The 25,928-nt window shown below is 42.4% G+C and overlaps 1 protein-coding gene across 3 annotated transcripts in view; it reads right to left on the bottom strand.

The window, feature by feature from the left end:
* The window catches only part of KCNMB4 (potassium calcium-activated channel subfamily M regulatory beta subunit 4), a 33,633-nt gene extending 7,735 nt beyond the window's left edge, over window positions 1-25,898 (bottom strand). For all 3 annotated transcript variants that reach the window (XM_019543217.1, XM_019543219.1, XM_019543218.1), the window contains exons 1-2: window positions 25,529-25,898; window positions 9,188-9,315 (exon numbers count right to left, since the gene is read on the bottom strand). In XM_019543217.1, coding sequence (XP_019398762.1) covers window positions 9,188-9,315; window positions 25,529-25,867 — 467 coding nt within the window. In that variant the 5' untranslated portion in view covers window positions 25,868-25,898. The remainder of the gene's footprint in view (window positions 1-9,187; window positions 9,316-25,528) is intronic.
* Window positions 25,899-25,928: the final 30 nt, after the last annotated feature.

Genomic DNA, 25,928 nt, shown 5'->3' on the forward strand with positions numbered 1-25,928 from the left:
TAGGGCTAGTACCTGGAGGGGGAGAGGGGGGGAACAAATTGTACCTGATGCTAGTATCTATTTGAGCTATGTAGTTTGCATATGCTTTGCAATTTTTTTCTTCAGTTTTGATGACAAGATGATGGGCATGTGATAAATTAGATTAGATACAGACTGATACATGCACTCATAGGCCATATGCAGATGAGCACGGCCATGCGTTTGTGGTGCTGCAAATACATCTGTGGTGTCACATACCACACAGCGCTAGTTCCTTGGGAACAAGCAGCAGCAGTGTAAGGTGCGCCACCACTTCTTGCCTCCAGGAAACCAAACGCCCATGCTATTGTGGATACAACCATATATTTTATTATGTTTATCTATATTCTATTTATGATGGACAAGGCTCAAAACTTTAGATAGCTGGTATGATATTTTGTTCCCCAATAGAATTTCTAATGAGGCATGCATGAAGCAGATGCAAATTTATGTCAGATGGAGTAACTGTCCCAAAATTTTCCTATCTAGTTAGGGGAAGCAGAGATGCCAATGAGATCTAACTAAAACACTGCTGGGAGATGAGCATGGGAGAAAGGAAGAGTAACAGAACAGCTGATTCAGCTAGGTCTCCAGTCACCACAGAGCTTCCCCAGGGAACAAGGCCTTAATTGCTAATATAAATTCCTAAGAAATGTAAAGGATTGTGACAAAACAAACAGAAGAAAGAAAAGATAATTGTTTCAGGATTTCTTCAGTTATACTAAAAGGCCAAATGGAAGGCACAACCCATCTCTCCCCTTCGCCCTGCCCCCCCGCCCCAGTTTGTACTTTAAGAGACAAATGCTTCAGTGTTAGTTTTATTGTAGATGCAAACGAATAGATGTAGCTTGAGGTTTTGTTGTACTGCCCAACAACAGCAACTAGAAAATAACATTCCCAGACTGATGAAGATTTCCACCAGCATCAATTTCATATCCCGTCTTCACCAGGACTCCAGGTGAACAAATATAACACAACAACAGGGGCACCATCCCAGTTTGAATGTAGCAGTTAAAGTTTGACTTTATTCCGCTAATCAGGTAATGACTATGCTTTCCCCAGGTAACGAATTAATCTGTGTATCAAAACTACTACCATCTCATCCCCATCAAAATGTTACCCTACCTGAGAGAGAGGAAGTGAATCATGTTAGTCCGAGGTGAGGAAGAAGGCAGAACAGAGTGGCACTTTAGAGGCTAATCATTTAGAGATGTATATGCTTTCATAGACAACAGCCTACTTCCTCGATGCTATGAAGCCACATCTTAGCACACATGTAGTTAAAGCAAACATTTTTCCTTAGAGTGAATGTACCCACAGAAGGATGATACAAAGAGAAAAGCAGCAACACCTATTATTAGCAATTCCTAGAATGAAGTGCTTGCCAAAGGCAAACTCTGTCCACGGTGAGAATTTTGGCCAGTCATTGGTGAAACAGCAAAGCTCTGACTGCATTGCTGCATGCTGCTGCTTGTCTCAGCTTGGCACACAAGTAAATTGTAGCTGATGTCTGATAACTGCTTTGTCTGTCTAGAAATGCAAAACTCTAAAACTCTTGGTTCAGAGATGATACCTTCTATTAGACCAACTAAGAAATCACCAAAAAAAAAATATTTTTTGCAAGCTTTTGGGTGCACACACCCTTCCTCAGGCTCAGGGAAAATTAAAGATGGTAAAGAGTCCCCATAGATAGAAAATAAACTTCATTTTTGCACAAAGGAAGCTAAGGGTGGGAGTCTGTTCCTCTGGATCCATGAGAGTGTCATGGGAGTAACACTGTCCATGAGAGTGACATTGCCTGTAAGATGTTTGCTAGCTCATACCTACAGCAGTGGCTGGCCACTTGATGCTGTAACCAGGTGAAAATGACAGTACAGACGAGGCTAAAAAGGGTAAAATTAATAAGGACGAAATGTTATTTTGAAAAAGACTCCCAACCTGGAAAGTACAAACACCAAAGGAGAAAGGTTGCATTGAAGTAATTTAAAAATGTAGAAAGCACCTTTTTATTGGCACACATCTTCGGTTGATGCTTAATGCATGTTATCAGGACTCGTAGTAGTCTTTTATTAAACCAAGATTTTTGCAAATAAATCGTTTAATTACATGTCATGTCTTTATGTTTCTGTCTCTTCTCTTCTTTTCAGTACTTGTACTGTTTGAGGTCATGGCTTGCAGGGGTCAAGGTTTTCAAAAGTAAGGAGCAGGGGGGATCAACTTCTAGTTCCCTTATTTTAAGGCCCTTAAAAGGGCAGATTTTCAGGTAACAAGTACTTGCAGTTCCTGAAAGAGTCCCCTGTAATATTCCTCAAGTTAAACACCAAGAAAATAAAGCAATCAAAATCCCTAGCTGCTTTTCAAAATCTGGGTCAATGACTTCTTACACAGATTGGTCTAATTAAGCCTTTTTCTTGGTGATTTTAGCTTAATCCATAATATTAGATTCCTTTTTGCCTCTCCTCTAAGACTTTATATTTCTGTTATTTTGTCTCTCTCTCTTGTTCCTTCTTAAGAACTGTTGCCACAAAAGCAATTACCTCTACATTTGGCTTTCAACTGTAAAGTGTTTTCTTGTTTTCTCTTTCCCTTATCTACTTCTTTAGCTATTCTATTACTTGCAGAGCTCCCTGTAATCATAACTCACCTTGTGTAAGCTTGCACAGGCTCTGCTGTACATGGCAGTTCAGGGATTTTCAGTTAACCTTCTTGTATGTCTCTGATGGTCACCTCGCTTCCCTCTCAGCTTAACCCCTAGTTCCACTTACCTAGCTGAAGTGCCTTTCAAGATCACTAAAGAGGTCTGTAAATTGACTAAGATAATGCATTCTATATACTACCATAGAGCTTAATCTGTATGGGTTCATTTTTAAAGGACAGAACTTAAAAGTTATATTTATTTTTAGCAGTACTTTGTTTGGCAAGCTGTAGCTTTAAGAGGCTTTCACAAGAGCCATTTGGAACTGGTTGGCATTATCTTCTGCAGCAACTCTCATGTGATACAAGGCTAAAGAGTCAGAACTCAGACACTAAGAAAAGCAAATGTCTGTTAGACTCCTTAGCTTTGAGTGATTACTGACTGCTAACAAGCAAATTGCGGTATGTCCGCTATGAGGATGCATGTTTCAATTCACATTTTATCTTACATAGCAGGCATTGTATGTGGCTATAGGTGAGCCAGTAATCGTTTCCATAAATATGCGTTTAAATTCAAAGCAATCTGGATTCAGCCTAGTATACAACTGCTTCACGTTCACTTCCCACAAAGTTAAGTGCATTACTAAGACAAAGACTCATTTTTATCATTTACATTATAGTTGTGCCTAGAGACTCCAACCAAGTCTGGAGCTTGGGGTATGCAAAGAAAAGCACAGAAATCTTCAGGCTGGGACAGTCTGTTACTAAGCATCTGTACAGGGCCTAGCACAACATAGGGGGTTTTCTACATGATAGAAGGTGTCAACACCAAAGGAAATTTTTAGTTTTTAAAGCTCAATGAGATGACAAGACAAAATAAGATTCCAGTTATATCCTATATAATTATCAACAAATCGGCAATCCCTTGCAATCGAGGATGATTGCTTTCTCTGTGGGTCTGAAGGTGGCTGATGAGGATCAACAGACTACTGCAACTTGAGCACGTACTTCTGTACAGGGTGGATGGCTCTGGACTCTTGATTCAGCCTGCAATGCACTGTTTCTGTCACTCCCACTTTTCCATCACCTGTTATTGCAATAAGGTTTCAGAATACTGAGATTCTTGTAATACACTCTTCCTCCATTTGGGGCAGTCCTGGGTGATATTCTCCCACAAATTGATGTCAATGTTGCTTTTTTTTCAAGTTGGCCTTGGGGACAGCCTTTAAGTGCTTTCTTTACCCTCTTCTTGACCATTCGCCTTGACTGAGCTGGGAAAATAAAACTTGCTTTGGGAATCTGGAGTTGGACATCCAGATGATGTGGCCAGCCCAGTGAAGCTGATGTTGGATGATCATCACCTGGATGCTTGTGGTATTTGCTTGTGACAAGACACTCACGTCAGTGCTTCTGTCTTCTCACTGGATTTCAAGGATCTTTAGCAGACAGCATTGATAGTACTTCTCCAGCAACTTGTGGTATCTCCTGTATGTTGTCCATATCTAAGCTCCATACAGTAAGGTGGGGATCATAACTGCTTGATAAACCATGAGCTTGGTTTCGGATCTGATGTTACAATCTTCAAACACCTGTTTCCTTAGGTGTCCAAAGGATGCACTTGTACATTTGAGGTAATGTTGGATTTCTTCTAGCCTTATAGGTAACAGCTTTTGTAGTTAATCATACTACAAAGATGATCCACAGGTGAGCCCAGGTCTTAAACAGATGGTCACTATTGGCTGAATATGTTAATTCTTAAAATCTTAAGTGAATGTGTGGGTACAGTATCCAGCACCAGAATACAACAGAGTACTAAAATTGACTGGTTCATCTGCCAAGCTGAACCAAAAACCCAGAGCATTTTATCACGTTGAGGGAATATATTCACACAGCTAAAAAAACAGCAATGCCTTACAGAGGAGCCATTAACTCAATGCACGTCAAAGCATGTGTCTCAGGGAAGAGAATGATTTTTGCTCTTCTCTGTACAGATCTATGGAGTTCCTAAAGAACTGAATGGGATGGAGGACAAGTTAAACTGTAGAACCATGTCAGTTCAACTATTTTTCTTAACTCAGAGAAATAAAAAGGCAGTATATCCACCATTCTTCCCTTTCCAAAGAGTTCCCACATCTCACTGACATGGAGGTATCAATTTTGTTTGTCATCACTGTGTTTTTTGGGGTTTTTTTAAATATTAAGTGATCTTGAACGCCTCCAATTTTGTAAGTTCAAACAAAGCGCAGTGAAAAACAACCTTCCAAAAATTAGGTTTCCTTATGGTATCTCAAGTTCAGGTCCCCAAAGCACCTAGAATCCTTGTCTATAGCACATGAACTTTATTTTTTTAGTCACTTATTTTGTTCTTCAAAATACAGGAAGTCAAGTTCAGCTGGATATGTCCCTCTGTTAACTGCACTTGAAAATCTGGCAGGCTCCCACAGTGCTTTAAGACTGGCTCAGTAATCAAGGATCCAGTTTTTACCATGTGTGTCTTGCCCTACGTGACCTTTGGCAAGATGTCAAATTTAGCCTGAGAAAGTAGGACACTCATGATTAGTTCTGATGCAGTACAGGAAGTTTTACCTCCGATTTCCCCAAAAAGGCCTTTTTTTTAAATGAAAGCTGGCTTGTTCCCTCTCACTTGTACAAAATATGGGGAATTATTTTAGAGGCAAGGAATTTATGGATGATCTCTCTTATTGGACCAACTCCATGATTTCGATACAGTCAAGGCTTTCAAATGCAAAGCATTCTTTAGGGAAAGATTTTGTGGTTTGGCTTTCCAAAGGAAAGTGTCACAGGATTCTATAGGGGAGACAGTCATAGGGTTTTTTTTTAATTGCTAGTACAATAAACAACAGAAAAAAGTAAGAGACTTCCTTTTCCTCCACCTTCCCTGTATGCAAAATGTTTTGCCTTGCTCTCTTCTTCTTCCATGGAAGGATATTAAACACTGCTTACTTATTGTAGCAAAGTGGGACTCCCCGACTAGCCACAATGCTAGTTTCCCCACTTGCCTTTGGGCATGCCACCCACCTGACTCACCTGCCATGCCTTGTTCTTAATTAATTAGGATGTTAATTAAGGTGGGAAGCTGCCCATTCTTGCCTCGATGCCATGGGGCACTATCTGTGACTCCGTTCCTCCCCTACACCGTAGCCTCACAGATGGCATCCACAGATGTTAATCTCACCAGCCCCAAACTGGGCCCCAGAATCCTTCAGTCCGGACCCCTATAGGATTCCTGCACTCAGGCAGCCTACTCTGCCTTCATTTGGGCTGCCTAGCTCCCTGAAACTATTCCCCCTCTCAGGCATAGTCCTCCTGGGACTTTGGCCACACAGGCCCTGGCCTCACCTCCAGGGCTAGTCGGAACCCCAGGCACTCAGCTCTGGGCGTCCCTTGCAGTGGGCCCCCAGCCCTTTTGACTGTTCTGGTCCTGGCCCCAGCACTGACCAGTCGAGGTTATTCTACATCAGACCTCTACCACTAGGCCCCTCACTCTCTTGGGTCTGCCTTCTGGCCCTTACTAGGGGTTGTGGGAGCTGGGGTAACTCACACCACAGCTGCTGTTCCAGGGTCTCGAGGGGACTCTCACTCCCCCCCCCCCAGAACAGCAAGTCATTGTGCTCAAATATAGGTCTTGCTTTTGACCCACACTCGGCCTCCCAGAGGTGGAGGACTTACTGGGGTCAGGACCCGCCCCTACTCTCGGACTGAGCCCCCTTACTTGGTCTTTGGTCCAAACTACAGCCTCAGGTGTCCAGAGACATACCTAGGCCTACTCCCTTCACCTGGGGCTCCACACTACCCCCTCACTTGGGGCTACCTTTACTTGGGGTCCTACACCCCACAGGGCTCAGGTGGCTGCAGCCGTGCCTGGCCCTCCAACTACCTCTGGTGTTACTTAACCCACATGATGGGTTAAGGCGCCCCTACCCACCTTTCACTGGGGTGGTAATTGGCCTGGCATTTCCTGGGGGCTCCCACACCACTGAGAGCCCCACCAGGCCACCCACTCCCAGCAGGGTGCAGTTTTAGGTCATGCTCAGGACCAGCAGCCTTCTAGGCATCCCCTACAGCTCCTGCCTTTACCTCCAGGTCGTTGTGGAGCCTTGCAGCCAGGTGATGTTACTGCCTGGCTGCCAGCAGTGAACTGCCCTGTTTATATAGGTGGCCAGAGATCTAAAATGGCCACCGCAGTCAAGCACCTGCTGGCTGCTTGGCTCCGCTCTTGAAGTGGCAGGCACCCACAGTGCCCTGCCACACACCTTCCCCCTTAAAATAGTTCCTGGGGAGCATTTCCCCTGCTGCTCCTCCCAAGCAGGCTCCCCTCACAGCCTGAGAGCCCTCAAGTGGCAAGCACCCCCAAAGGTGCTCCACCACACTTATACAGTCCAGTCCCAACAAAGTAACAAGCAGGGTTTCATGACAAATGAATCACATACATAAACATTTACTAATCTGCGATTTTGATCATGTCAGTAAGTTAAATTAAATCCAGAAAAGGTATAAAACTGCTTCTTGGGGTTTTGTTATAATTTTTTTAAGAGAGGGAAGATTAATCTACTAAATACCAGATCTTTTACAGCATGTGTTACCACCATATCTCTGTATTTACTAAACATTAGGGCATATATTTAAATGTATAGTAAATATCTCTGTATTTACTATACATGTAAAGGTACAAAAAACTCTTCCACATAAGGGAAAAATACCAAATGGAAATTATACACACACAGTTTCAAATCAAGAAAGAGGTTTTTCCATCAGTTCTTTGAGTGTGTTTCTACTTACTAGCCCAACCGTTGTTATCATAAATCTAAAAATATACCCAGCTAAGTGTTTTACACTTTTCTGTGTATTTGACCTTTCCAAACTCTTCCCCATCTCTGCATAAAAGGTGGTGTACCCTTAGTATCTGTAAACCATTTTAGGAGAATCAAACACTTTTTTATCCTATAAAAATGTCTGTATGATCAGAAAAGGCATTTGCCAGTACAGTTTAACTAAGTAATATAAGATTTAGCCATCCGAGGAAAAAGCAACGTGCAGCCTAATCCATTACTGCTGCCTAGTTGATGCTGAAAATAATAAAGATTTGTGCAGACCCCTCTGCCTTCAGACTCCAGTATGGCCAGCTCCACAGATTAGCTGGAAAGTCGTTGACACTAACCAGCAGCAGTTTCTTCTGGCGCAAGTTACAGGAAGAATTGGCCACAGAGAGAGTATTATGTTACTCGGTGAATGCTAGTTGTATCTGTGGTCTAGCAAGGCCTGAAATGGCAATCACATTATATAAGATCCAGTGTCCAAGCAATGAAATACACAGCACCTCTGACTTGCCATGCTACTAATACAGTCTCTTAGTCCCTAGCCTACATGGCTGATCCCAGAACAGTGACAGCCCACAACCTGCTGAATTCAAGTTTTCTGAGCCCTTCTTGCCCCATATAATGAATCTACAGATCCTATTTTAAGGCATCTCCACGCCCCCCTCCCCCCGGCCTTCTTTACACCCTTCAGATATTTGTGAATTTTTACCCTTCTTCCCTTAGGTCTTGATCCTTCAAATACTTACCCATGTGTAGGTACTTACACTGGACTACCATGAACAGCCCTTCTAATTCCAACAGAACTCCTTCTGGGAGTAAAATTAAGCACCTCATTAAGTGCTTGCTGGCTCATAGATTTATTTACACTATACCTATTTAAAGCTGGGGTTATTGATTTCTTGTGCTCATCTTGTGCAAACATATCATCAGTTCTTTGTTGCTTGCCACTGAACTTTCTTCAGTGCATCTACAACTTTCTGATAATTAAACACTAGTTTCAGAGAGTTTTGTTGGAGATGTGTAACACATATTTCTGGTCACCACAGAGAAATAGACAAACAGAAAAAAAAGAACTATGACAAAGATCAATTCCTATACCAGAAATTCCCATGCCAGGAAAATAAATATGAGGCAGCAGGTTGACTGGTTTAAGCTATTCATCCCTCACCACGTATATAAATCCCATTACTATTAATGAAAGTTGAACAGGTCTCCAAACAGAAAACTAGTCACATAAGTGGACTTGCCTGAAGCTAAAACTTTCCACTTTGCAAGTATAAATGAATGAAGAATGATTGTTTTGTGAACATTTATTAATCTAATCTATGGCAAAGCTTTGATTAATTTCCCGAGTGAATACAGTTCTTCTTAGTGGCACTAATTTGTAGGATTCCTTCCTCTTTTGGGAAGAAACCTTAATTTGTCAAGGCACAGAATTTGGTGTTTTGGTAGTAAAAGTCAGTTTTTTACAACACTTATTCTGGAGAAAGTTTACTTTCAGCTTCAGGTAAAATTTTAGCAACCAAAATGAAAAACACTTTGTTGTATCTTCGAGAGTTTTCACTAGCAGCAAGAATTCTCTCGTATTTTACCAACAAGCTATAAACTCTTCAAACATTTTGCTTAAAATAAAAAGAGCAGAGTATGAAAAGGCTGTGCATTTATGTCTAGCTATGTAAGTGTAGGTGGTTACTTACCTTAGATGCTGGTTAAAATAGCATGTAAATGGCTGTGAACCAACTTCCTCTTTCCAGTACTCCTGCCAGTGTGCAACAATTTCAGAGTTCTTCTGATTTTCTCTTGCACAGGGAGGAATGAATGAACACTGTCAAAACACATTCCAAAAATGGAGTTACTTATGCACTCAGCAATGCATATTCCTCTGGATTTCTTTCACCAAATTCACAAATACTAATAAAACTGGACCTAAAACAAGAGAAAACAGTAAGCAAGCTAGCATCCCTTGATCACAAGCTGCTTTATATTTGTACATGCTAGGAACATTTTAAAAGATTGTTTTTATTACATTTTGCTCTCTCTCATTCCACCCTTTCCTCCCCTGTAACATGCTACTGTTGAAATTCAAAACAAATAATTTTCAAGGCATGTTCTAGCTAACTATATTAATTGCAGATATTTTCTCAGTTTTTTTTTTTTAAGGAAGAAAATTCAGGGGGTTAAAAGTCAATTCAGCAAATATGCTTAAATCACATTGAAGGTTGAAGGGCTTCTTTAGATGCTTTGCTGAAGCTTTTAACACAATTTAGTAACAGGTTTATTGTTTAAAAAATATGTATGCCTCACTGAACATACATATTCCTTCTTTCCTTCCTCTTTCTTCCTTCATTTGGATTCTCTCTCTCCATCCCATTTGTTCAATCCAATATGAATAGCTAGCACTACAAACAATCGTATTAGTTTAACATTAATAATAGACAGAGCCGGACACTGAGCCAAAAGATGCACTGGCATGTACGATGTGCATGCTTCAAACTGTGGTCTCTTTAAAATTGGGAGCTGAGGTAGCAGGATATGACAAGTAGGGAGCATGCAACTGACGAGAAGTCCAATATAAAGATGAACACCCTTCCCCCCAAAAGTGAACTGGAAGTTAATCTCCATTAAATCATTGCTTGAATTTTTGCAGTGTGAAAAAAGCTCTCCTAGGAATTCATCATGCTGATCAAGTGAAACTTGAGTGTGCCTGTCAGCACCTGCAGATATTGTCAGTAGCTCCTATATTCGCACCTGGAAAATGCTGCAAATTCTCCCTCATTCATTTCAAGTAGAAACATGACTTTTTGGCAGCAAAGCATCCCCATTTTCACATGTATTTTGTGTCACTCTTGGGCAGAGCTGCTTGCATAACTGTGAGATAATCCTGTGAGATTCTTTTTGTCTTGACATTTAAAAAAACATGAGCAGCATCATGCTTCTTTCAGATACCGATTCCTGAAACAGATGATATAATACAAAATTGTCTATATTCTGCTGGAGTTGGGGTGACATTGTATTTGTGAGGGTTCAGGAAAAATGCAAAAGAGAAAAGTTTTTGTAAGCAATATCCTTTATTAGACCAAAAGAGAAAAAGACAAGCTTTTGGGTATGAAGTACCATTCTTCAGGTCTCTCAGAAAAAGGCAGACACAGCATGAACTATATACCAGATAGAACACAGGCCTTTATTATAGGACCATAGGAAGGTAGGGCTGGAAGGGACCTCATGAGATCATCTAGGCTGGTGCTCAGCTCAAGGCAGGATCATCTCTGACTAAAAAAAAATATTCCAAGTAAGCATCTGTCTAGCCTGCTCTTTATATTCTGCTATTTCAAATTACATAGCTTCTCCTGGCACACATTTTTTCAGACTGACAGTGCAGTTTGGAAGCTCTGTTGCTTTGAAGACTGCCACATCCACATGATGCATTTCAGAACCTGTTGGTTGAGGGGAAGGGGAGGGTATCCTATTAAAGACAGTAGTTGGGGATGAGGCTTCTGCACTTGCCTGCTATGCCGCGTAGCCTAGAAGCTGCACAGGCCATCGCATGGAGAGTGGGGACAAAAAGGGATAGTTCCTCAGCTTCCTACTAAATTATGTTTATTTTCTTGTACATTTCTCACTTGGGGCCATAGCTCAGCTCAGCCCAGTCAAAGTGTTTGGCGGTCACTAAGCTGGATTGTTCTATTATTTTCTGGTGTTCTCTAGCATTTTTTGTTGAATAAAATTTTCGAGCATGTTTCCGGGCTTTACACGAAAAGCAAGCCACAAGGACTTCCTGGATAGAAACTTCAACACAACATGTGCAAGATCTCTTATTTTTCAGGTCAGCTGAGCTGGCATAGCACAGCTGAAGAAAAACCACCACCATAATGTGAGCTTCAACATAGGCATGGTCAGCATGGAGACAGAGTGTGGTACAGGCAGTCCTCGACTTACAATGTCTCAAGTTGCAATGTTTCACACTTACAACTTTTATAAATTGACACCGTTTCAACTTTATGATGTCAGTTTTGACTTTATAACACTTGATCTGATGCCACACCAGTGAACAAGTTTGCTGCGTTGCCCATCTCCCTGGAGAACATCTGTCCAAACTTCCTTGGACACTTTCTTTAAGAAAGCAGACAAGACTCCAGAAAAACCTGCAGCCAAGACTCCTGAGAAGGCTCCAGCCAAGAGCCCTTCAAAAAGTCCAGCCAAGAGCCCTTCAAAAAGTTCAGCAAAGTCACCTCAAAGAAGCCCTTCCAAATCAATATGCTTGCTATTTACAGTATAAATACATTAATGTAGCTATATTATTCATCTATAATTGATCAAGTACAACATTCTGGGTATTTTTAGTGAAAATAGGGTATCAGGCCTTGGTTCAGGAACAAATCTCCCATTTATAATGTTGTTTCTTATGAGAAAATTGGGTCCAAGTTACAACGTGTCGACTTAAGATGTGTTTTCCAGGAACCAATTGTGTCCTAAGTCCAAGGACTGCTTGTATATATTTATAAACATTGTATGTAGCTGAGATGCTCTGGTTGTTATTGCTCTTGAATCTAAAGAGGCATAACGGAGTGGGGAGGAACCAACAAGAAACAAAACAATGGCAAAAGATAAGGTACAGCTTGAGCGATTACCCCTGGAGGAAAGGAGGAACCCAACCAGAAAGAGGCAGGCCACAAAATGTACACATGGTTGAGTGAGTCACTGGTGGGGCTTGTCCAGGGAGCAATTTTGCTAATTATTCTACCAGTATAGGATACAAGGACAGCACACTTCAACAGGGCATCCTGCCTCTTTCACCCCTGAGATGGAGGTAACTGAGCTAACAGAAAACTGCAAAAGTAGAAAACGAAGATGAAGGTTGAAGTGAAGAAAAATTAGGCACGTAAACTGGTTTTATTTTTGTCCTTGGCTCTATGGGTTAAGTAGCTTTGGGTAATTAAATAAATGCTTTGTTTTGAAAAAGCTGTTCCTGAATCACTTGAATGCAGTTGCTGTTGCAGGCTTCCCAGAAAAAGGACTTGCACCTGCCAAAACCCTACTGAGCCTGCCAGGGTAACACAGATGATAAAGGGAGGGAGGGGAAGGTACTACATTTCTTGGGTCTCAGGAGTGACTGGACAGTAGAGTATCACCAAAGGGGGAAGCTGAGAGGAATGGAAAGGGGATTTAAGGCATAACTTGCCCAATAACTATGACAATAAAATACTTACAGATCTGCTGCCAGAACTTCAAGGAAAATCACCATCATCTTTATATAATGCAAGACAGTCTAACTTTTCAGCAGCTGAGGGCCATGGGCTGCAGCCCTGAGGACCACACAAGGCATGCACTGTAAGTCAAGGGATCTCCCTAACCAAGTTGGCAGCCCCTCTTGCATCACAGGCAGCTTGGCTACCCTCACCACAGCACTCCCCTACCCTCCCAGCCACCTGCCTCCAACAGCCTGGCTCCTTTACCTACCATGCATATAGCATAGGCACCCCAAACTCCCTCCCCCTGACTTTCCAGCCCCCAGAGGTGGGCGGGGAAGACTGGAGGAGGGCAGGGGAGCCTGAAGAACCTGGCTTCCATGGCAGGAACAATGGCAGGGAGGTAGGCAGTGGTGACCATACCTGAGCCCCACGCTTATCCTTTGGGGACTGCATGCCGCCCACAGGCTGCCAGCTGGACAGCTCTGATATAACCTAATTCATGAAGGGAGGGAAGAGACAGGTGAGAGATTCTAGAAATAGTTTTCGCTTCCTCTCAGCTACCATTTAGTCTAGTATTAGTAAGGTCTATCTTGCTAACAAGTATCTGTGCAATGCTGATTAACTGTGTCAATTGGCCCAAACCAAGATCTGGGCTTGGCTGTGCTTGGTATCATCCAAATTAATGGAAAGACACTGTCCATGCTCAAAAGTGCTACCCATCTGAACAAATAAGCCAAACAAACAAAGACCAGAAAAGACCCCGAGAAGTAAAGGGACTTACCCAAGGTCACCCAGCAAGTCAGTAGCAGAGCTGGGAATGGACTTAAGACCTGTGGAGTCCTGCCCACAAGATCACACTTCCCATCAGTTTCCAAGCAGAACTGAGTGTTCAGGACCTTGTATTCATTACAACTATGAAGACTAAGTCTGCTGTTTCCACTGAAGACCATGGCAATTCTCTCCTATTTCAGAGGAGGCAGCACTGGGTCTGAGGCTTATGTGAAATTACGTTCCCCCCCACAAACCTCAAAACAAGAGTTTAAAAATATATGCCAAGGAAAAGAAGAAAGTCTCCTGCCTTGTATCCATTTCATTTGTCTATGCTTTTCACCTCTCTATTCTTTGGTTACAGTATACCCTCTCCTTGCAGAAGGTAATATATAGTTATAAATATCAGAGTGATCATAGAATCACAGGACTGGAAAGACCTCAAGAGTAATTTAGTCCAATGCTACTGTGACTCAGAGCTAAGCAGAGGTTTCTTGCACCCACAAAAAACAAGTGCTCACTACCACATAATCAAGACTGCTCCTTGATACCCGTTTCATTGAAGACTAGCCAGAGGCCCTTTAAACCACCAACTTGATTCACCCCCGGTCAATCATTATTTTGCTACTACATTCCATTTTATAACACCATTTGAATATTGTAAATGCTGAATGTTGTTGGAAAATTATAAGAAGGCTAAACTCAAAAGAATCATATCGAATCCTACTTCAGGTCAGACACAGCAACCGAGGTGGCAACCCTTTGCCCACCCTTACTATGAAAATAGCTGGAAGGAGTCCAAATGCCACTGCAAGAAGGGAAACTAAGGCTGGTAAAGAGTACTGCCGGACTCACAATATCTGCCAGAAGGTAGAAAAAGCCACCATTAAGTTAAAGTAATGGTGTATGAAAATGCAGAGAAGAAGGGGGAGGGTGGGGGCTCAGTCTATAGCTTTAGCGATTTCGGCTAGTCACTGCGATCCTATGGGTCACCCTGACACTTCTAGCAACTCCCAGCCTCTAATCATGTGCAATGAAGGCAAGCTCCTCTACTGTCTCTCTACAACTGCTAGTTTGGACATGGGGGTGGTAGCAGGCTGGGCAAACTAGGTTTGTCTTACTGGCCCTGGGTACCAAAAGGCCAGTAACTTACCTGAGCTCTTCCCCAGCCCACTTCAGACAAGGCTTCCATTTTTCCAACCAGCTTTCTTTCACAACCTCTGAGTGGCAAAGTACAGGGAGAGAAACTCTTAATGGAACCATTGTACCCTTTCCCACCATCCAGACAAAGCTGCATCCCCTGTGCCTTTGAGGTTGCAAGGGTTGTGATCATTGGGGATATCCAGGAAGACAAGGTGAAAGTGATGTGGTTTTAGTAGGGCACAACGACATTAACTTAACTCAATTAGGGAATACCATCAGTAACTTTTACAGTACAGGCCACTGTTCTTTCCTTAACCACTTCCTCAGCAGCACTGGTGGAGAGCTGCTGTTGTCCCCCACACACTTCCAGAGAGGGCTGCCAGCCTGTTGCTAAGCTGCTCCATTTTCCTCTTGACTGAAAGGTAAGAGCTTGGGGAAATAAGTTAGTCTTTGCCAGGCTTTAGGAAGGCTCAACCCTAAGTTCTTTATGGGACATCTAAGTTAACTAGTTAAGAGTGGAACAAGTACCTGTACAGAACACCTGCCAGATGGAGGTGTCAGCAATTAGCTTAGCTGTCCTCTCCAATCCCCAGGCTACTTCCCAATGAATTAGCTCCACATACTCCAAAGCTTCTCTGGGCCTGAGTAGGCTGCAGCACAGCCTGTTTCTTGGCTTCTCTGGCTCACTTCCTGAACACCAAGCTTGGATCAGCATGCCTCCCCCAAAAGCACAACCAGCATTTAGATAATGAAGGGTATGGGAGAAATCAAACTTTGCATTGTGGCTGAATCAGAACTGACAGAGCCAGCCTTTTTTTATTTAAGGCTATACTGTGATCACAGGGAGAATTCCATACAGCAAGGGGAATCACCCACTTGTCTGTTTCAAAGGAATTCTCAAACTCTATAAGTTTACAGGCATATTTATACTTAAGACAGAGAGAGAGGAAAAAAATATGACCCTGGAGAAACAAATAGGAGTAAATCACTGGTCTGACACACACAGACAGTTTACTTAAAGAAAAGGGAGACATTGTGCTTATAGGAACAGTTATCAGTTTCTGGGTCTCAGAGAGAAAAGAAAACTAAGATCCACACACAGTTTAATACATCAAGACAAAAACAAGGCATGCAGGATTTTCTTATCTCAGAACATTTTTCTGAAATAAGCACCTCTGGTCTCTGTCTCTTTTCTTAGTCAAGTTAGGAGCCTGGTTAAATTTATTTCCACAAGGGCAATCCTAACACTGCAACCATTGCTAACATAAGTAGACTCACTGAGTAAAATAATTTGGAATGTCCCATATGTTTCCAATTAGACCAATTTGCCACAGAGTTACCTGCAAAATCTCCTATTTGCATTCCCACTATAAGTTTCATGAAATCACAAATACATCAGAAAACTTTTAGATGCAAGATGTTTGAAACTAGCAAGGAGATCTTTGGATGTATTATGCTAAATAGTGGCTTTATTATGCAAGCAGCAATGTCCATTTTTGGTGGAGGTCTTTGACATTATTCCTATCCAAGCTGTAATGGAACTGAAGAGAAAAACGTATGCTGAGCATTCAGGAAAGAAATAATAGGGCAGAGACTATTTTGGAATTTCTATTGGTACACGACTCCATAATCACACATCCTACACTGTATAGTAGTAAGGATAAAGTTATTGTACAATTCAAGTATAGTCTCAATTACACAGCTCAGAAGCATTATCAGCTAATGAAATTCCTCCCTCATTCCAAGCCATTCTTTGGAAAGATGACTCAGGATTCAATTCAGTGGAAATATTTGGTAGCAGATATAAAAGTTTGGTGTGTGTAAAAGCATACTGAAATTCAAATCCAGCACAGGTCTATCGATACGCTCTGATTTGAGACTCTTCTCAACTGCCTTAAGAAAATGATGGCTACTCTGAATTGGCAATTCATCAGACAGAGCATTTTGCAATGGCATAAGGCTTGACTCACGTCCTGGTTTAAATTCATGTTCCCAGGATGCACACACTCTAGGGTCAATATTCTGAATCCCAAAGTGGGATTATCACTTGTATCACTCAAGCCACCCTTTTGTGATGAAGTCTGACACAAAGGTAAGCCATGGAGGCTCTCTTCCAAGATGATGGCTACACCTTGAGAACAAGACCGTGAAAGGTGAGCGAATGTAGAATGTAAAGTGCCAGTTTGGTGGAGGAGGAACTGTGATCTTCAAGGCTTCAACCTTAGTTCAGTCATGTTCAAGTCTGCCTTCCTGCACATGGTCCTTATGAAAATCTCAGTTGAGTTTATTCCAGAGGAATGAAGTGGGGTTGTGTAAAAAACAGGCTGTATCTGCCTGACTTGGTATAGAGTCTGGAAAATGTATTGTGAATGGGGCAGGACTGCAGAGACAGACAGAACAGACATTGTTGGTCTTGCAGAAGTGAGGTCTATCTTTGTCTTTGCCACAGAGGTCCTATATGATACTGAATAGGCACTTAAATCGTAATGTTCACAGATAGACATTGATTGTGCATGCCTCATTTTCTGGAAGCACATGTTAGATGCACCTAAAATTGATTTAAATGAGCACAATTCACTCCTAACTGCAACTGACCCCAACAGGAACTGCAAATGCAGCAGCAAATCAGCATGCAGTTAAGACAACTGAACCCAGGACTTGGAGTCAGGAGCCATGTCTGTATGAGCAAAGGACTGTGAAGTTTTTACTGTGTGCTTATTTAGTACTTGCATAACCAAATACTAAATGACTGTGCAGTAAATGGCATTACTGTACATTAGCATCCTTGCACATTTTTTTTCTGATGTTACTGCACAGCACGCTATAGAGCTCATTGCTAATATGCAGTAGTGTCGCATCATGGTTAGTGCCCCCCTGCCACTATGCAGTAGCTTGTTGCCACTGGACAGCAGCATCTCATGTAGATGCGGCCACGGTAAATCCACTCTTTAACCCTGCTCTAGTGGCGTGGACACTGGGGCAAGCAGCTAAAAGCCCAGAGGTCAAGGGTTTGAGGCCATAGCATAAGTGCTCACAGCGTAGTCATGTTAGATTCCAACAAATCTGCAAATTCTGTTAAATATCTTGTCACAAGGGCATGAGAAAAGAAAGGATTGGTCTCTGCCACTGACTCACATAAACTCATGCAAGTCTATCTCAATTTGTTTAAATATAAAGTGGATCTATACATAAAAGCACAGAACACCACCACAGCTAACATCCCAGAAACTAACTCTGTCAAATCCCCTAATACTTGATGCACTGACGAGCTTCTATTCCCACAGCATCTGAAGTCTGAATTCCTCAAAATATGTATGGATTTATATTCAAACCATCTCTGTGAGATAAAGGTAAGATAAGATAAGCTACTATCTGTGGGAAAGTAAAGCACAGACATAACAAGGCCATGCCTACTTAGTAAATGTATTGTGCCATAATGTAGCCATTTATTGTGCCACCCTTCTTTGGAAGGATGAATTAACATTGATAAATGACAAGACTAATTAAACTCAGAAGTGCCACAAACACAGATGACTATTCTGCTGCTGTTTTAGGAGGTTGCCCATGTAAAGCAGAGCAGTGTGCTGGAGGTTGCTACTGCTGCACGCAAAAAAACCTGCCATATTGATATGGCCTAAGTGAATTTCCCATGGTCAGACAGGAAGCCTGTCGCACAGCAACAAACTTTGCTTAGATCTCCCATTGGATAGTAGCCTAACCACTGGAACAGCCTTTTCTAAATAGAAAGGACTGGCAGAAGGGAAAGTTAGGATTTGGGCAGGGTGTGGAATAAGGCAGATTACGACAGAATGGATTTTGTCCTGGAAGTATGAAAAACTGGGAGGCTACATCCAGACCTTTTGCAGAGGTGTGGTGGCAGTTAGTTGGCAATGTTTATTTTAACAGAAAGAGTGCTATGCAAATTATTAGACACTCACTTTCAGCCCAATCACTTAAGGTACCTAAATTATTGGAGACTGTTCTGTTTTTACCTTAATCTCATGGCCTCAGTTCCCTATCTGTAAAATACCTCACAAGTATATTACAAAGATAAATTCATTAATGCTTTTTAGGTTCTGTGATTATGGGGATAAGCATCACAGAGGAGATTAATACTTTCGTATTCAGCAAACAATGAATATATATGAGAAAACAATGAATGTGAAGTATCTAAAGAAATACCAAATAGCTAATTTGATACAATCTATCCCATATGCCAAATGAGGCATAAATTGCATAAGAAAATACAGTGTATGATCATGTATTTAGACTGCCATAATAGTCACACACACAACAAGCCATGGTAAGATTCCAGAGACCACTTTAATTCTGAGGTTTCCTAATTTCTGAGCGCTTAACATTTACAACCTGAACGTTCTTTTAATGTAAAAAGGGTTGGGGGTGATGCATGGTATATTGGAGCTCTAATGAGAGCATGCAGCCTAAGAGGGTTTAAGTTGCAGCCCCTGGTCTCCTACCCAGCCATCACTCCCTCCACTCTGGCCATGACAGCAGCTGGAGTCTCCAGGCTCTGCCCCCAACCCTCACCTTCAACTTTCTGCCCCTGCTTCCTGGGGTGGTGCAGTACAATGCTGTATGGCTTGGAGAGCTGAGGGTGAATCCACAGTGCAGCTGTGGGAGTGGTGCCCGGGAGGGGTGGGGGAGGGGGGTGCTGTAGCCGGGGCACAGGTGTTGCTTAGCAGTTGTAGGGAGCCTGTGGCTCTCTCTTGTGTGGCCCATGGGTGTGCAGACCCCAGCCCCTTAGAACCTGAACTGCCCTGATGTACATGTATTAATTAACTATGTGCTTCAGTATAGTCCCACATTAAAATTATAATGGAGCAGCATTCCCTTCCCTCCTACCTTCCTCATGTCAGCTCTAGTTATAGCTAATATTACCTGGCTCAGTCTCAGTTGTGAACATTTGGCAGCATGGATGGGAGGGTGAAGTAGTGGGGGCAGCCCCTGGTCTCTTTTGTTCAGTTCTAAGCATGAACTATTCGGGCAACACTACTACTGACTCCTTTCTGACTGAACTCCCACCTTCTCAAGAATATAGTCAAAGCTTGTATATATTTTTAACAACACATACAAGAATTCATTCACATAGATCTTTTAAAAAACAACTATCAGACAAGTTATTTCTGTACCATCTTTAGCTGCAGTCACAAAAGAAAAACATATTCTAAACAAGTGAGTAAAGAGGCAGATGTCACTATTTCACCAGCTAGTTGACATATTCCATTGTACATTTACACAACTAAACATAGTTTGGCACCATGTATTCTATGTATTAGCAATACATTCACTGCCCGAGATGATATTAGCAAAACTGATGTTGGAACCCAGCTCCATACTTAATCCATTCTGCTTACTTTATTACATTAATAGTACAAAAGGAACAGGTCAGGATGTTTTTTGCTTTTGCACTTTAAATGGAAGGTCTCTAATGCCCCAAGCTGTTAAACTTTGACATAAAGATTACTACTATCAAAGCAAACTAAAGAAAGGTTACAGCAAGTTATTTTAATTAATTTGTTCTTTAAATAATGCACCCACAAATCAGATGGGCAGAAACAAATGTTTAGATTACTGTAATCCTATACAGTCTTTTACATTCATATCTTGGATTAATTGTGACCCAGCTGTTTAATCTTTTAAGAACCAAAATTTATCTAGGATTGTGCAACTGTGTGATTACTCTTATGTGGTACAACTCTTACTTCTATCACACCCTCTCAGCTGATAAATTTGAAGCAGAATATTTGGTCAAGGCCAAACATATCTGCAATTAATAGTCTAAATCAGACTATTCTACAATAGAAACTAGAATACTTTTATAGCCCAAAACACTGTGGGGAGCGGATAGAAGAGATAAGCTGCCAACCAATTTAGTATTGTTGTGTAGGAAGTTGTAATGAGCTCAAATTACCCACTTTCACACTATTGATTTATCAGAAAGTACAGATAGATACTCTGGTGTATAAATAAGATGAGAATAGAAAAATAGAGTTAATACAGAATGTAAACTTTAAGTTCATTAAAAACAAACTGTTCAGGACTTAGTATGGTCAATTAGAGTCCACAGATGATCAAGGTACTGTCTATTTGCATTGATGTAAGGAGACAAAATACTAAAAGTCATGTATTAGACACGAGAGGTTAACACAATTCCTTCTGGTCATCCATTCATAAATAAGTATTCAAAAGTCATTAAACTAAACCAGATTTATAGTCTGTTATTATTGCTATCTTTTATCAGCCTAATGTTTGGGAAAGCTTTTTGCAGCGTATCAGACTTTATGACAAAAATATAAAGGAGAACACTACTGCCTTCAGGCACAGGCATTAAACTTTAAAAAAAAAAATAAAAAAAAAATCTGCAGAGACCTATCAATTGTATGCATTTCACTGCTTTTAAAAGGAAGCTGTTTTGGCAACAAGAACTCAACTTTTTTACCCGAGTGTTTCAAGGAAAATAATTAAAGTGCAATTCCTTTTGAGCTCTTTTTCTACTCAGTTTAATAAATTACTGCTAGAGAATTTACTTACATCAACAAATATACCCTTTCTACTTGGTTTCATTCAGTAACATCTATAATCAACGATCAATATGCTAGGGTAGGGAATCAAGGAGGCTAAAGATGTAGAAAACTGATTATAATATCAATATAAACATGGAACAATGCCATGCCAATACACAGCCATATTTTTTTCAGGTTTCTAACTACAGTCCAAATAGTGCACTGGATGCCTTCCCCATAATTAAAGATCAACCCTGCCATAAATACATCCACCTCAGCACACTCAATCTTCAAAGGCCTTAGAGAAGAAATAATGGGCAAACCTTGGCTCTGATTGAGTGGGAGAGTGTGGGAAGAGTGAAAGGTGAAGAATGTGAAAACAAGAATCCCTCACACAGAGTATCCTGTAGCCATTATAGGGATAGCTTTGATCTGAGTACTTCTGGAGCTCTCAGCTGCAGCAATATATGAAAACAACATTTGCCCACTGCATGGATTACTGCTTTATCCTGTCTGGCAGGTACTGAACAGGCAACAGTGAGAAAGCACCTCCAGCAAAGCGTTTGGAAAATGCTGTTATCTCCGAGCACTTAAGGAAAGTCAGTGTTCTGTAACGTGGGACAAGTGAGGGCCTTTCCTGGGTTATCCTTTTGCTCCTAAATTTTGCTGCCCCCCATCATTGTTGACAATAAAACTGCAATATTACTAGGAGAGCTTGTGTGCACACTGGGCATCTTTTTGTTCCTTGTCTAGTAAGTGTTGCTGCAGAGCAACTTTTAGAAGTGTCTCAGCAGAAAGCCAGCAGGGCTGTAACCCTGCTTAATGGGTCTGTAAGAAGGTTTGGGGCTAACATTTCTAAATAGTCCGATTCTGCTCCACTAAAATTTGTGGGAACTTCACCACTAACATCAACAGATGCAGAAACAGACCCATGGTAATAAGAAAGTACTTACAAATATTGTTGTTCCCATTTGCTAAATGAGGAGAGGCCAGGAAGATACATTTCCTCCCAAAGAAACACAGCAAATCTACAACAGATCGAAGACCAGAACTCACAGCTCTTGATCCATTAGTTCAAACAAATCAAACATGTTCCTACAACTGGCACTTCTTGAATGGAAGTCCCAATATTTTTTTCTATATTAACTTCCCATTCTTTCAGCAAAAAAACCTCAAACAACTTACATTTTTCAAACATTTTTTCCTCTTTTGTGAAGATATTATACTGAATAACTTTTCTTCCAGCCAATCAAAGTGCTGGGAAGTTGACCAATACATCCAAGAGCAACAAACGTTAAAAGACAAAGGAAGACAGACAGAAAAGCGAAGATAAATTAATGAATTACACCTCAAGTAAAAGTTACCATTCAGACAAACTTCCTTACCTGTTTTAAACTAAATACAGTATCTTGCCAATTTAGATTGCTGAAAGAATCACCTGCTAAATCAACTATACCTCATTCATTACGCTTCAATTTAAAATTTCGGGATGCTGCACTATTTAGGAGTCAAGCACCACAGAAGAATGAGTATTTAAAAATTACCACTGGATGCTATTAAAACATATGAATACATTTCCACTGTCTTATTTAAGACTCTCCAGTTCTTTAAGGCAAGGGCCTTATGTTACTAACGTTCTGCAAAGTACCTTGCACTTTGGGACATACAAAAAAAATTAAAATAAATTAAAATAAAAATAATTGGCCATGCAGCAAAATAAATGAAGATTAAAATGAATAAAAATAACTGCCTCAGACTTGACCTGAGAATTTAAGTCTGTACGAATATATAAGCAAAACTTGTCAGAAACATTCTGCCACTGTAAGTAATAAATGAAAAAGAAAGACAAACCAAACTGTATTTTAACTAAATTTCCCTGTAGCCGATTAGTTTTCTATTGGACCAGCATCAGCTGTACTGACAGCCTTGGAATCCCTTTGGAAGACGAAAGAATTCAGAAAAAAAGCATTTAGAATTTCTAAAAACCTGTCTACTCCTATCCCAGCTAACCATATTCACTCGATTTGAAAATAAGCAATAAAAACACACACATTTTGCTGACTAATAGTACACATCCACTTCAAAAATTAAAATTGCAGCTTTAGAGAATTTTCCTATCAGAGGCCATAACTGCAGAAGAAGCCTGTCTTCTATTTACGTTTTCAGAATTTAACTGTAAGTTTTGCTAAGCAGTTCTCCATTCTTAGGTCTCCAACTAGAACACCCAGAATACTGCCACGTAATGTGGCTGTGATAATGCTTATGGATCTCTTCAAGCACCTGTGCCTTATTTCTTACTCATTTTACACTAGTGCTGTCAGCAACTGCCTTCCTGGTGAGAAGAGTCAGATAATCACAACAAACAGGTTTTGTAAGCAAAATGTTAGTTTCTCTTAATTCCTAAAAAAACATTTCCAGAATGTTTAAACCTGTTACAGCTCTGAACACACTAAATAGGCTGCTTCTGTAGAGGCAGGTTAGGCTCCAGATAATCTAATTCCTCAGCTATTGTTTAAGAAGCCGAGTTGTGAGTAAATTCTGTCACTGTCATTTGTAAGTCTTTAAGCAAACAGGTTCATTATCAAAAGCATTACAGCTTTGTGCATTACAAACCCCTAGCATAAAAGAAACAATAAAACTAGCTGCTGTGTTCTCATTCTCACAGATGTGATTTTTGTTTTCTTCAGGATTTCTTGTTGATATGTCACAGGATCTGGAGTCTAAAGTCTTTGTTAACAGTTCAGTGACATATACTTTTTCCTTAAATGGAAAAGTGCCTTCCTTCCCCACTTCTTAACAGCCCTGTGTCATTCAGCTGACATACATTATTCTCCTTGACATATTTCGCTTAGCCTCGTATTAACTCTTCCTTCCCAAACTCCACCTGTTCACTACACCTTGAGCCCCAAAAACTTCTCCAGTGACCCCTGCTCCCTATTTTGTCCCCAGTTCAAGCTGGCTATACATCCACAGCCTTCAATACACTTGGTGCTCCCTTCTCCACCCGGAACGAGCAGTCTTATACCCCAGGGGCTGGACCAGTACAGCTCTGGGAAAGCCTGGCTAGAATTCACCTCTCCACCCGCCCAATGCAAGAGGCAATGAAACTAGCCACTTTGTTCTCATGCTCAGATGGGACTGGGAGGGGGTGGTTTCCTTCAGGATTGCTCATTTCTCTTGACATATAAAGGTCCTTGGTAGCACTGTGAAGCACCACCCCAAAGAGAAGCTGCTTGGGTTTTGTGAGGCTCCCAATGAATTTAAAAGGGGGCACTGCCAGCCTCACTGTGTGACTGACACCCCAGGAAAGGCTCACCTCACCTCCTCTGTCATTTGGTCTCTCCTTGACACACTTCGCTTTGCCTCTTATTAACTCTTCATTCCCCAGCTCCACTTATTTCCGCCACCTTGAGTTTCATCAACTCTTCCAACGCCGCCTGCTCACTATTTTGTCCCCAGTTCAAGCCAGCTATACATATATGGCCCTTCATTGCACTCGGTGCTCCCTTCAGCTGGAATGAGAAGCCTCACGCCTCAGGGAGCTGGACTGCTGGAAAGCCTGGCAGCTGGTATCTACACCGGCCCAACACCAGAGGCAACAAAACTAACTGTTTCATTCTCATGCTTGGGGATAGGAATTTTTCCCCCAGCTTCCCTTGTTTCTCTTGATGTTTAAAGGTCTTTGTTGGCATTATGAAGCACCAGTCCAAAGAGAAGCTGCTTGGGGTTTGTGAGGCTCCAAGCTGAGTTAAAAGAGGGCACAGCCAGCCCCACCGGGGACAGAGATGCTATGAAATCTTCCCCCCTCAGCAAGAAAAGGCAACCCGCCCCACCCCCCAGTAGGGTTGCCAACTGTTTAAGTCTATGCTGGGAGGTTTCCGGGACGCCAACGTGCCTGCCACAGTGCGAGCATGCCCGTGCGTTTGTGTACATCAGTGAGGGGCGATGGCACGCAGACTTCATATCAAGAAGGCAAACGCACATTACTATCACATTCCAAAAAACTCACCAGACTACTGTAGAAAACAAGTCGGATTCAACGTTTAACGCGCATCTTAACGCGTGCGCTCACATTGGACCCTCAGCAGTCAAATCCCAGAGATTTACATCCAGTACCTTGGGACCCCCAGGGCAATCCTGGAGACTTGGGACCCTCACCCCCAGCAAGGAAACTCGCTACGGACTTTTTCAGGTTCCCCTAATCCAGGGGATGGAGCTGAAGCCTGAGCTCCTGCTCGCCTCCTTTCCTTGTGCAGGAGGAGCGGGCAGGCAGGTCCCTGCCCCGGGGGGAGGAGGCGCCCCGGGGTCCGCGTGAGGGAAGCGCCGCAGAGCGAGGGGGATGTCTCGGAGCCGGGGCCGGGCGCTGCCGCCGGCGGGGAAGCGAAGCGAAGGGGACCCCTCGGGCGCCTCTCACCTTGGGGTTGGCGAGCAGCTGGTGCTCGTCGTGGTGCAGCAGGGCGCGGGCGGCCGAGGCGGAGTGGCTGACATAGACCTGGAGGCAGGGGTAGAGCGCGGTGCCGCGGCAGGCGGCGCCGCACGAGAAGGTGCACTCGAAGAGCTCGCCGGGCTGCTGCACCGACAGCACCGTGCAGCGCGCCGCCTGCCCCTGCAGCTCGCGCAGCGCCGGGCTCAGCCAGCAGAAGCCCAGCACGAACAGCGCCACGACGCCCGACACGATGAGGAACAAGCCGAGCCGGATGCTCTTGTCCTCCGCCTCCGTGTACTCGTACGGCGCCCCGCGCGGCTTGGCCATGCCGCCCGCCAGGTAAGCGGCGGCGGCGGCCCGGGGCTCCGAGCAGGCGCGGGACCGGCCG

This window comes from Crocodylus porosus, unplaced genomic scaffold (genome assembly GCF_001723895.1).
Source record: "Crocodylus porosus isolate Cpor-Errol unplaced genomic scaffold, CroPor_comp1, whole genome shotgun sequence".
In the NCBI taxonomy this organism is placed as follows: domain Eukaryota; kingdom Metazoa; phylum Chordata; order Crocodylia; family Crocodylidae; genus Crocodylus; species Crocodylus porosus.